The following is a 12,167-nucleotide window of genomic DNA, read 5'->3' as shown; positions in this document are numbered from 1 at the left end:
CATATTTGTCCTCCTCTGGGGTAGAGAAGGGAGATGTGTGGTGTTAGTGGCACAAAGTAGAGGTGAAAGGGAGAGGAGGTAGAGGAGCAGGCTGAGGCTGAAGGCAGGTCAGCAGCCAAACCCTGTCCTCCCTCCAAGCCTGGAGAGGAGATGCTGCAGTTGATACTCGAGCAGAGTGTGGCACAGCTGTTTTTCTCTGTCCCGGTGCAGATGCTCTCATTAGGGTGAGAATCCTGAAGGCCCTTTTGTTCTTTACTTAATGAAAAATCAACCGTGGGCAATTTTAGAAGCTGTGGGTTTTTAAAGGCTTAGTGTGAGAGGCACTTAGAAGATGCTGCATCGGTGCTGAGGTGAGGCAGAGAAATGTGTCTCCTCTTGTGACAGAAATAGCAGCAGCGTGGGGAGCACGGAGCCGAGGAGCCGTGTGCTGCCATGCTGCTGGGAGTGTGCTCTCACAGCTTGCTGCTTTCTGGGGGTAATTGCTCATATGCACAGCTCTACGCTGTAGTAAACACGACATCATTACGTTTCAACAAAAGGCTTCTGCCCTGTGTTTAGCAGAAGGTAACTGTGCAGCTCATCCCGTTGTTTTCTTGATGGAACGTGTTTGTTTGCCACCCCCCTCATCACTCTAAGGGCTGATGTGGACTTCTTGAATGTGCCCACCATTGATGCATTCATTCTTTTTAGTATCAACATTTTATTGCAGTCCATTCTAGCTATTTTTTTGTTCACTTAGTTGCCAGGCCTTGATCTTTACTGCTTGGTAGGGTGCTTGTTTCAGATCTTCAGGCTCTCCATCGCCCTGTAACGCTCTTCTCCCTTCTCACAACACCTTTTATCCAGCCATCAAATCCTGCCTGTGGAGCTACCAGCAGCACACAGTGCTGGGACCCTCAGAAAGGCATCATTTTGGTCAGATCTGGGCAGAGCAGCCGGGTTAGATCCAGGTTAGGTCTGCGTGAAGGGGTGTTGTGTTCCAGAAGATGGTGTCCAAGGGATTTCAAAGGTGTTGATCCCATTTGGTAGGATACCAAACTTGCTGAGTTACTTAAGTTTGCTTGGGGGGTGATTTCCACCTTTGAGAGGAAGGAATCCATCCAGCTGCAGGCTTACAGTTGTGCTGTAACCCAGAAATGCAGCCCAGTCAGAGGAAAACACATTAGCTGCTTTGTGAAAGGTTCCCGTGCAGTTCCTGCGTGATGGAAAGGTGGGTGCCTGAGTAAGGGAATACTGAACGTATCCATTCACCATTAACATTCACACTTTGTTTGCCGTGTGCCTGCAGAAGTCCAACCCAGGCTGGGAGATCTTGATGAGAAAGGTGTCCTAAAGCACCAATTTGATTTTTTTATCTGAAAGTAAAAGCTTTATGTGAAAATGGCCATGATTGTACAGGTGTGGGTTCCTTGGTTTTTTGTTAATGGCTCTTCTCTGATTCGTGGTGTGCTGCAAGGGGTCATCCAGTGGGGTGGAGCAGAGCTTGAAGAGTTTGGGACAAGGCTAAAAATAACAGGGAGCTTGTGAAGGCCTCGGCTTCTGATAAGCTCCGTGCAGAGGCTCCACTCAGAACAGAGCAGCTCCCTCAAAAAGACAGACAGAAGCCACCTGCCTGCAGTGGAAGATATGGGGATGGGAGCAGAGAGGATGTTCAGGTTAATATCAAACAAACCTTGCTTTTGATTAAGAAGAAGAGTGATGTGTGCCAGTATTTGGATAGCACGTGGAGAGCAGGGGCATGCATGGCAGCATGGGACACACCGTGCTGGGGGTGCAAGGCAGCCTGCTTGCCGAGCTGCTCCTTGCACAAAGGCATGTCTGTAATTATCCTTTCTTTTGCTACCTATCCTGTTTTCCTTTTACTGGCCCTTACCTCTGAAAGCGAGTGTTCTCTGAGCAGCACTGATCTCTCTTGCTCGGGAAGCTGCAGGATTCAAAAGACAGAGTGCTCAGACTGCAGCTGCATTCAGGGGCCTTTTGCAGGCGGTTTGCTTGGAAGAATCAGAGGTGGATGTACAAAAGGGAGCATTGCTCACCTGGGAGCGTGGAGCATCACGTGGCTGTGGGTCAGGGGCTGGGTGGGGGCTGGCGTGCTCTCTGGAGGAGCAGTAGGGATGGGGATGCTGGGAAGTTCAGCAAAAAGGGTGGGTGTTTTCTTTACCAGTGAAGTGTTTGTGAGGTGGGGAGGGGGAGAAAGCAACAGCAAGGTGGGATTGTGGAAGCTGTGAGGCGTTATTTGGAGGTTACAAAATCACTTCTGAAGGCAGTAGTCTTGTAGGGCTGTGGTTGGGATATGGCCCAGCTCTGCTTGGAATGAGATTACGTGAGAGGCACGCGTGTTTCCCTGCACCTCTGAAGTTCTTTCCAAAAGCACGTGGGGCTTGTAGGCAAGGTAGGTACCTGGTGGAGCACAGCCATGAAACCACACCTCTGTCTCCAGGATCCTTTGCTCCCGAAGCGTGGTTTTTATCTTGTGAGGTACTCACCTGATTTTGCTGTTTGATAGTGGGATGCTGCCCTAGCAAGGTGCCACACTGAGCGTTCAGCTGAAGAACTAATGGCAGGCCGTCAAGGAACGTGTGTGTAGCTGCCTTCCATTTGCAAAACTGGGACTGACAAGGATCCTAATGGACAAAAAAGGCACTCAGAGTGCTTTCGGATGGCAGCAGCTAGGAAAGAGCTCGGGCTTAAATAGAGGTTTGAGCTGAGGTGCTTTGTGCAGCTCCCACCTCTGAGTGTAATGTTTCATTCACTGCTTTCTGATTCCTAAATGACGTGCTGAAGATGTGGCACGTGGCTTGAAGAGGGGTGGGAGGGTGGCTTTAAATTAAGAGGCCATAGACAAACGATGGTAAATGTGGCGTTCCTGGCCTGTTACTGGGTTTGTCCGGCCAAAAACACTGCTCGAGGCTCAGGTTTGCTCCCTTGGGCGGATTTTGCCTGATGCTGAACTGGGGTTGTGTTGGTCTTCAGGCACCAAAGGGTTTCTGCTGGTGTGGGAGATGCAGCTCTCACCTCCCGGCTCCCACAGCGTTTCTCCCCTCGCTGCGTGCCCGTTGTGCCCTGGGGTTGGTCCCGTGCTCCCCACGTTGGGCACTGACGTCTTTCCTTTCTCCGCAGGGGACACTACACAGAAAATGAGATCTGCACAGTATCCTACCCCAGCAGAATTGGATGCCTATGCTAAGAAGGTCGCCAACAATCCCCTGACTATCAAAATCTTTCCAAACAGTGTCAAGGTTCCCCAGCGGAAACACATACGCCGTACTGTGAACGGACTCGATACTTCGGGCCAGAGGTACAGTCCTTACCCATCTCAGGCCACCACGAAAACCGGCCTCCTGGCCATCGTCAAGTCTCCAGCGAAAGGAATTATCAAGGACTTTGACGGGACGCGCACACGCCTGCTGCCGGAAGCGATGATGAATCCCCCTTCCACCCCGTACGTTGCACCGAGCACTTTAACCCACCCCCAGGCGCTTGCTCGCCAGCAGGCTCTCCAGCATGCACAGACTTTGCCGCACCCCCAGAGCATCCCGCAGCCGCAGACTTTGCAGCACCCTCAGGGTATACCGCAGCCGCAAAGCTTACCGCACCCTCAGGGGATTCCGCAGGCGCTGCCGCACCCTCAGACCATGCAGCAGCCGCAGGGCTTGCAGCATCCTCAGACCATGGCACACCAGGCGCTGCAGCCCCCCCCGAACCCTTTGCTGCAGCCGGGTTTACATGGGAGCAGAAAGATGCCGGATGCGGACGCGCCGCCGAATGTGACCGTGTCTACCTCAACCATTCCCCTCTCTATGGCTGCCACCCTGCAGCAGAACCAGCCACCGGACCTGAGCAGCATTGTGCACCAGATTAACCAGTTCTGCCAGGCCAGAGCTGGCATTAGCACTACCTCAGTGTGTGAGGGACAGATTGCAAACCCCAGCCCCATAAGTCGTAACCTGCTTATCAATGCAAGTACCAGGGTCTCTACTCACAACGTCCCTACGCCCATGCCTTCCTGTGTAGTGAACCCTGTCGATCATGCTGCTGCTGCTATTCCTTCTGCCTCTGTTAACGTGCCCATGGTGAATATTAACAGGGTGCCGCCCGCCTACCAGAACGAAATCAAATCGGTGGCGTGGAACCAGCACCAGCTCGCTCATCTGCAGCAGATGTGTGGGGATGCCGCCGGGCCCGCGGCGCTGGCAGGGAAGCACGCTGCGAGAGAGATGGCGGGGCAGAGCTTCCCCGGCAAAACCTCCAGCTACCCTCAAGAACTGTGCATGGGCCAGTCCTTCGGCTTGAAGCCCCCCATCGAGAAGCCCACGCCCTCCCCGCCCGTCAACGGCTTGCAGGGACCCTTGCCATACACCAACGGGCACTATTTCCAGCCCATGTGGAATAACATTCTGCCCACGCCCAACAGCGACAGCTCTGGGTCCCAGGACCTCGCCATGCCTTTCCACGGGGGACAGCCGGCCGGGGCAGCGCTAGATTGTGCAGGAGGACCTCATTACAGAGCCGGGGCCGGCCCGGCCAGCCAGAATAACGTGATGCAGACCGTGGATTACCTAAGCGGGGACTTCCAGCAGCCTTGCTTCAGAGAGCAGAGCATGGCCGTGCTGGGGAAAGTCCATCGGCCTCCCATGAACCGAGCGCCCGAACCGAGCGATAGTCGAAATCTTCATATTCAGCACCCAGGGTATAGATAGGCTGCAGTCACTTTCACAGACAAAATTAGAGGTTTAGTCTTAATTTTAACGAAGAAGCAAGGCATTTTTAACTTGCAAACTTGCGTGATCATTATAGTAACCGTCAGAAGAAGACATACTGTATATTTAAAAGCTTTGCTTACGTGTTTTCTCTCTCTCTCTCTCTCTCTCTCTCTCTCTCCTTTATGCATCAAATATTTAACATGCCTTTTGTTTCCAAGAATTTCATTACACTACTCCACACCGCCGCTGTCTCCTCACCGCAGTGTCCCCATGGTGCAGCTCCTGCTCAGTACCCGCCTGCCGGACCCAGGGTGAGTTGCTGCAGGGCTTCACAGCTGCATCTGCTGGCCAGCGAGGTAGCGTAGCTGCTTACATTTCCATCTCAGTTTCCTCCCAAAGAGCAGCAGGATGTGTCAGGAAGCTGGGCTTCGCAACTCCAAAGCCCCGCTTCGTTAACGCATTAAACACGGACCATTTGCACTGTCCAGAGGCCTGTTTCATTGGGAAAGAAGCCTGCACAGAGCTAGCTTGGAGGGGTGTCGAGGCTTTGCCATAGGAAGCAGCTTTTTGGCCGTTGCTCGGGCTCAGCGTGCAGTCAGCAGGACAGGGCAAGGTGCTCTGGGTGCTGCCTGCCTGCCCCGCACCGCCCTTTGCTCACCAGCTCTGAGCCCCTGGCTGCTCTCAGGCCTGGTTGGCCACAGGGAGGGCCCCCACGGGGCAGCACGGGTAGTAGGACAGTTCTCTCTGGGGCTGAGCAGCTCTGATGCTCCTTTCCCAGGGTCTCGGTGCCTCCCCCCTCCGTCCCTCCCCGCTGTGACACTAACCACAAACCTCTGCTTCCCAGCACCCCTAGCCCTTCCTAGAGCCAAATCTGTTGTAAGCAGAAACCCTCTCCCTTTTAACTAATACTTGAACATAATGATCACCACCAAGTTTGGAAATTAAAAACAGACGAAAAACAAAACGCATCCATTCTTTATATGTACACTGGCTGGAAAAAAAAAAAAAACAAAAAAAAAGAAAGAAAGGAAGGAAGAAAGGAAACTCCTGCTCTACACTGTAAGCTGTAAGTGTAACGTTTCTGTATGAATGTGGCCCGGTAGCGTGGGTCTGAGTAGCGTTGTGCGTGGGTCAGCCTCCCTCACAGCCCCTGGGAAACGAAGCCTTAAGTATCTCACTCCTCCATGAGCGCGGTGTAGGATCCTGCCGGGACATCCCATGGCACTGAGAAGGAACGGGAGAAATACAACCGACCTTAACGAGCTCTGAAGTGGCGGCGCAGTTGGCTGGAGGTCCTGGAAAGGGGAGAAAAAAAAAACCACATTAGGAAGGAAAAGAAACCCGTTTCTTGGCGTTGTTGTGATCCAGGGGTGCAGCCCTGGGCTGTAAGGGATGTTGGGGGCTCAGAGCTTTAGCACGGTGCGTTTCCCAGCTCCTCACATACGGTGGTGCACTTCTGTCCTCCCCTCGGTCTCCGTGTGCCATTCTCCAGCCGTGGCTCGTTAGCAAAGTTCATCAGTTGGCCCGCAGACGGATTCAGCGACGTGTCGGTTTGTGTCGCCTCCGAGTCGGGAAGGAAGAAAACATGCCTGATTGTGTTATGCCAAACGATAGCAACATGAAGTCCTAATTTATTGTTCATTAATCGTATTCCTGCAGTCTTTGTGAATGGTAAATATACATCTATGAAAGAACTGAGGTGCCGAGGCTTTTCGTGCAGTGTTTCTCTCACCACCCGACGTTGGGAGGCTCAGTTCAGGCTGAGGCTGCGCCCCGAACGCCTTTCTGCTCAATAAAACCATGGCGTCTCCTCATCCCGCTGCACTTTGAGCCCAGGGGGTGCCGGCGGTGGTGGTGGCTCCTGGCAGGGGGGCGGAAGGGCCTGGCAGCCCACCCAGCCCCGTGCTGGGGGTGGGAACGGAAGGGGTGCGCAGCATTGGGTGCAGGGGGCAGATGAGGGGAGAGCCAGAAAGGGGACTTACAGCATGCGGAGAGCCAACAGGTGGGAACCGAGGGGGGGATTTCCCCCCTCGTTGACGATGCCGTCTCTGCGATGTGGTTGAGCACCTCTGCAAGAAGGGAGAGCGGGACGATGGGCTCCGAACAGCGCCCGCTGGGATCAACGCCTTCCATTTCCCAGCCTTCCCCCATCCGTCTCAGTGCTCCTCCGGGGCCGCGTGGCGACCAACTGCATAACGCAGCATTTCACCTCATTCACTGAAGCCGATTTCGAGGCGGTTTGGGGCCGAGCCGTGATTTCCATGGGGGTGGATGGCCGCCGTCCCGACGTGTGCCGAATCCAAAGCCGCGTCCCACCGACCGCCCGCGGAAGGAGGAGGTCCCGGGGAGGGCGGACACCCACCGGGCTTCGAATAAAGGCCGTGAAAAGCGCTTTTTGCCTCCGTTTTGTCCTTCTGACGTCTGGGCCGAGAGGAGCCCCGGGGGGTGGCACGGAACGGCGTGGAGAACCGCAGCGACCGGCGGGGGGAGGGCGGGGGTTGGGGGAGCACCGCGGGGCGGCGGCACCGGGATGCGGTACCGAGATGCGGTACCGAGATGCGGTACCGACTGCTATGGGCGGCGGGGCGGGGAGGCACCGGGCTCAGACACCGAAGCGGCTGCTGTCGGCCACCGGTAAGGGGTGATAGAGGCGCTCCTACGGCAGAACACCGAGCAGCGGTTCAGGATAACAGCTACCACAGCGGGGCAGCAGCGGGCACCGGTCTGGGCTGGCACCGTGCGCCGGTAGGAGCGGATGTGGACCCAACCGTAGCTGATAATGAGACCAATTTAAGCGCTGGGCACCAGAAGGGCGCTGGGTTCGTCCACTGCCGGGACTGCCATGTGCCACTCTGGCCCGAGGCTGTGCCACCGGCACCGTCACCACCCCTGGGCCGCCACCAGCACCCCGTGCCCCTCACCTGCTCTCTCCTGGTGCTCCAACGGCCCCACACTACCCCTGGCACTGCGCACCATCACTCGTTACCGAATTAACCGCCTCCATCCGCACCCATCTGCTGTGGGATGGGGGTCAGGGATTACCCACGTACCCCGCAGGGACACAGAGCCCCCCCGGACCACTCTCTGTGCAGGGGACACGAAGGAGCTCCTAATAAATACAAGAAGAGTTTATTGAAAAACAACAAATTGAGGGAAGGGGCAACGGGGTAATAAATAACCAATGCGTGCCGGGGGGGGGGCACCAGCTTACAAAATATGGCTCTGGGCAGCAGGGACCCCCGGGTCCCCAACAAGGCTGGTGGTGGGGAGCGAGGAAATGAGGGGGCGCAGCCCCCTGCACCCCCCGGGCACCTGAGAAGGGACGGTGGGGTCCCACCCCCGGGGAGACCACCGCCGCCCCCGAGAGCCCCCACCCCCGGGGTTCAGCACCACGGACAGCACCGCGTTGTCCCCCCCATTATTGGGGGTTCAGGAGAGGATCTTTTGGGGGATCTCCACCGACGCTTTGATGAAGATGGCGTTGTCCCGCACGTAGTTCCGCTTCTTGATGTCCTCGTGGGAGATGAACTTGGGGTAACCAAACCCCAAGGTGCTCTCGTCCAGGGACCCCCGCGACGCCCCCGGCTTCTGGAAGTTCTTCCAGTTGGGGTCGGGGTGGAAGGTCTCGGTGATGTGTTGGGGTTTGGAGAGCGACGGGTCGCTCTGGTCCAGCAGGGAGAAGGTGACCCGGTAGGAGAAGGGCCACTCCAAGAGGTTGTCATATTCACCCGGCAGCACGCGGATGTACACCGACAGGTGGCTGTTCTCCCCGCTCCCGTTGCCGTTGAGGAACGCCGAGACCTGCAGCCTGTAGCCGTACTTGTGGGTGTAGAAAGGAGGGCTGAAGAACTCGTAGTTGCTGCGGGTTTTGGCCTCCTGCAGCTTGCGGGCGTAGTCGGAGATCTTCCAGATGAGGGTCCCATCGCTGCTCACCGACAGCTCCTCCACGTCACGCCGCAGCTCCAGGATCTCCTGCCGCTGCCGGCTCACCAGCGCGCACACCATGCCCAGGTGTGCCTTGGTGCTCTCCTCCAGGTGCCGGCCCATGGCCAGCTTGGGGCACTGTGGGGACAGTGGCACCGTCAGCATGGGGACCCCACGGAATGCAGAGGGATGGGGGGGTGGGACGTGTGGGGAGGGCATTGGGGTGTCGGAGGGGATGGCAGAGGGGTGCCACAGGGATAAGGGATGGCACACAGACAGCTGGCTGAGACAGCAGGGTGGCAGAGACACGGGACAGGGTGGGGACGGGACAGGATGGAGACACCACGAGGCCACAGGGATGGGACGGAGCAGAGCAGGGACACCACAAGCAACGGGATGCACGTCAGGGATGAGAACCGTGGGGATGCTATGGGACTCATCAGGACACCAGCACGGGGCTGGGGAGACTCACCCTGTGCTTGCAGCCCGCCTCCTTGAAGGGACACAGCAGCATGGCAGTGCTGCAGCTCTCCTTCAGGTGCGTGGGCACATCCTCCCGGGCAATGTTGGGCGTTCCACACTGGTTGGGGCAGGGCACAGGGTACCGGGGACACTGGTACTGGTGGTTCTGGGGACAAAGGCTGGGTGTTATTGGGGTTGAGAGGCGGCGGGGCGTCCCCATCCCCGTGGCCCCGTCTCACCTGGATGGTGTCGAACACAAACTCCTTGGCGCAGTAGGTGCAGGGCTGGGTGCGCTTGGGGCACTCAGACAGGGTGTGCTGGGACAGCAGGCGCCGCATCATGCGCGCCCCACACTTGTTCTCACAGTACACGCTTTCCTGGGGACATGTTCCCTGGTGGCCCTGGGGACAGAGCCAGTATGGTTACTGCCAGCTCCCTCCCCACGGCCAGGCTGCGCCCTGCAGGGTGTCCCCCACCCAGCTTGTCCCCATGTGCCGTGCTATGCATGGCAGGCACCATTCCCACAGCCAGGCTGTGCCCCCAGCAGCAGGACGGCCCCATCTGTGTCCCCACAGTGCCCTACAGCCCAACCACATCCTCCGTGGCCACCGTAACCCCACGCTGCAGCCCCACACCCCGCTACCCACCCCACCACACCCCATTCCCGCACATCCCCCATAGCATCCCCGTGCTCACACTGTCCCCTAGCGGTGCCCACCTCGAAGGCCTCCCCGGTGAAGTCCCCGGCGCAGAACTCGCACTGGACGCGGCGTTTGGGGCAGCCGTGCTGCAGGTGCTGGGGCAGATCGCGGCGGCTCAGTTTGGTGCTGCAGCGGTTGGGGCAGGGGATGACGTTGAAGCCGCAGGTACCCAGGTGGGCCTGGGGGAGGGGGGTGCACAGGGATGGTCAGGGTTGGGGGTACGGGGTGATGATGTGGGGTGCTCCCTGCCCGCTATCCTACCTGCAGGTGCCGGATGAGCCCGCTCCAGCGGCAGCCCTCCTCGCTGTGGATGCAGCGGATGGCCAAACTCAGCACTTGCGCTTCCAGCTCGGGGTCGGGGTAGATCTAGAGGTGGGGGGGGGGGGCAGCGAGCTGTGGGCACAGTGCCCAGGGCCGGACCCCCCCCAGCCAGCACACCAACAAGCGCCCTTTGTCGGAGCGGGTTTCCGCTTCCCATCACCGCGGCACAAAGGGCTGTTGATCCACAGCAGCGCCCGTGCCAGGCACCAGGGCTGGGCCAGACCCGCAGCGGGGACAGGGGGACATCCCCGTAGGGCTCACCTTGGCGTAGTCCAGGGGCAGCTGATCCTCGGGGCACTTGAAGACGCCTTCGCTGCAGGAGAAAGAGGAGGGGGATCGGGATGAGGGCTGACACGTCCACGGAGCCCCCCCGGTGTGCCAAATCCAGCCCTCGGGGAGCCCTAATCCCGGCGGCGGCCGCTCCATCTGTCAGGGCTGGGAAATGCCCCCGCCAGACGTCCCCCCCTTGGGAGCGTGGCACCATCTGGAGCCCCTTCACACGCCCCGGGATGGGGCCGGTGGGGCTGCCCCGTGAGCTGGGGGCCGGCAGCTGGGCGCCAGATGTGCAGCACGGATGCACGGCCCCATAGGAAGCTGCTCACCAGGAAATGGCTCCGGAGAGGTGGGGTGGAGGGGGGTGCGCGTGGAGCGGGGTCCCCAGCACGCTGGGAGCAGCCCAGTGGGACAGAGTGATGCCCCCCCAATGGGAGGAGTGCCACACTTCAAAGTCATCACTGGGGCACAGCTGGTGAGCGCCGCCCCGATGTCACCGTGACCCACAGAGGGACGGCGTGGGGTGGGGAATGGGGACGGAGCTGAATGGGTGACCCGGCACAGCTGGCCGGGAGCCACTGCTGGGGCACCTTTGGGCACTGCCCATGGGGGTGCACAGCCGGGACCCTGAATCTGGTGGCTGGGGACACAAAGTCCCCCCCGTATCAGACCACTCCTCGGCACGAGTGGGGCCCCCAAGATGCAGCAGTGACCAACCCCACGGTGCACAGCACTGGGATGGCAGTGCGCACAGTGACACTCCCATGGCCGCCCCCCCCCCCCCCGTGCCCCACTGCTGGGGACCGAGGAGCGCTGGGGGTCCGACACAACACTGCCACGTGCCCCACTGGGGGGCCCACGATCCCAAACGGGCCGGGGGTCCGGGCGCAATCCCCGACGCGGCCGCCCCATTGCTCACGCTCCGCCGGGCAGGGAATGTGCTGAGGCAGCGCCGGGGGCACCGTCCTTCCCTCTGACCTTCACGTCGAGGAGGTCCCCCCCCCCCAACCCCTTTCCCGGCTGCACCGTGAGGGTCTCCCGCCGTCCGTCCCCGAAGCCCCACGGCCGCGGGTGGGAGCGCGGCGCGGCGCAGCCTGGCACCGGCCCCGGGAACGCCCGGTTTCGCAGAAACCACCGTGCCCCCCCCCGCCTCTCCCCGTGCAAAGGTCGGCGGTGCGGGGCGAGGCTGAGCCGGAGGCGGCGGAACGCGGGGAAGGGGCCGCCCCACGCGTGGATCCCCCCCCACACACAGCCGGAGGGTTCGGGGGTTGCGGGATGGGGGGGGCCCCACCGCTTCCTTCCTGCGTGGCCCCGGCAGGAAGGCGCCGGGCTCGGCCTCCTCCTCCTCCTCCTCCCGCGAGCCCGAAGGAGGCTGTCACGCGTGGGGGGCACCCACGAGTCCCCCCCGTCCTCCTCCAAACCCCCCCACCCCGGCAGCACCCAAAGGGTTCCCCGCGTGACGTCGGGGAGGGATGGCTTCGGGGTTGGGGGGGGGGGGGTAGAGGGGCTCACCTGAGGAACTCCTGCAGGCAGGTGTCACAGAAGCGGTGTCCGCAGGTGGAGACCCGCACGGGCTCCCGCATGGGCTTCCCGCACAGCGGGCACAGCACTCTCCGCCGCGGCCGCTCCAGCAGTTTGTAGTCGTAGCCCGGCATCGCGCACCGCTCCCGGCCCCGCGCCGCGCACCGCTCCGCTGCCCGGAGCCGACTCCGCCCCGGGGCGGCGACAACCGCAGCGATACCGCCCCGAATCCCGCACGGCGGGCGGAGAGAGAGCGGGGGGT

At 59.8% G+C, this 12,167-nt stretch overlaps 2 protein-coding genes across 17 annotated transcripts in view; one reads left to right on the top strand and one right to left on the bottom strand.

Moving 5' to 3' along the window:
* FAM222B (family with sequence similarity 222 member B) overlaps window positions 1-7,094 on the top strand; it is a 30,183-nt gene extending 23,089 nt beyond the window's left edge. For 12 of the 16 annotated variants that reach the window (XM_046902383.1, XM_046902380.1, XM_015295761.4 and 9 more), the window contains one exon: window positions 3,121-7,094. In XM_046902383.1, coding sequence (XP_046758339.1) covers window positions 3,138-4,700 — 1,563 coding nt within the window. In that variant the 5' untranslated portion in view covers window positions 3,121-3,137 and the 3' untranslated portion in view covers window positions 4,701-7,094. 16 annotated transcript variants of the gene reach the window in all.
* Window positions 7,095-7,816: 722 nt separating this feature from the next.
* On the bottom strand, window positions 7,817-12,083 carry TRAF4 (TNF receptor associated factor 4). Its single transcript, XM_015296086.4, has 7 exons — window positions 11,897-12,083; window positions 10,373-10,424; window positions 10,052-10,156; window positions 9,808-9,969; window positions 9,329-9,490; window positions 9,100-9,255; window positions 7,817-8,765 (listed from the first exon to the last, which is right to left on the bottom strand). The coding sequence occupies exons 1-7, from the start codon at window positions 12,037-12,039 to the stop codon at window positions 8,133-8,135; spliced, it is 1,413 nt and encodes a 470-aa protein (XP_015151572.3). The 5' UTR covers window positions 12,040-12,083; the 3' UTR covers window positions 7,817-8,132.
* Between the last annotated feature and the right edge of the window lie 84 nt (window positions 12,084-12,167).

Source organism: Gallus gallus, chromosome 19 (genome assembly GCF_016699485.2).
Source record: "Gallus gallus isolate bGalGal1 chromosome 19, bGalGal1.mat.broiler.GRCg7b, whole genome shotgun sequence".
NCBI lineage: Eukaryota > Metazoa > Chordata > Aves > Galliformes > Phasianidae > Gallus > Gallus gallus.
This window is presented reverse-complemented; position numbering and strand designations above follow the sequence as displayed.

What these genes read in the sequence shown, in the direction of transcription:
- TRAF4 (XM_015296086.4), bottom strand. Translation starts at nt 12,039, where the DNA reads ATGCCGGGCTACGACTACAAACTGCTGGAGCGGCCGCGGCGGAGAGTG. An exon ending in GGCTCATCCGGCACCTGCAG is followed by an intron (nt 9,970 to 10,051) that starts GTAGGATAGCGG and finishes CCCCTCCCCCAG; the next exon opens with GCCCACCTGGGTACCTGCGG. An exon ending in TCACCGGGGAGGCCTTCGAG is followed by an intron (nt 9,491 to 9,807) that starts GTGGGCACCGCT and finishes CTCTGTCCCCAG; the next exon opens with GGCCACCAGGGAACATGTCC.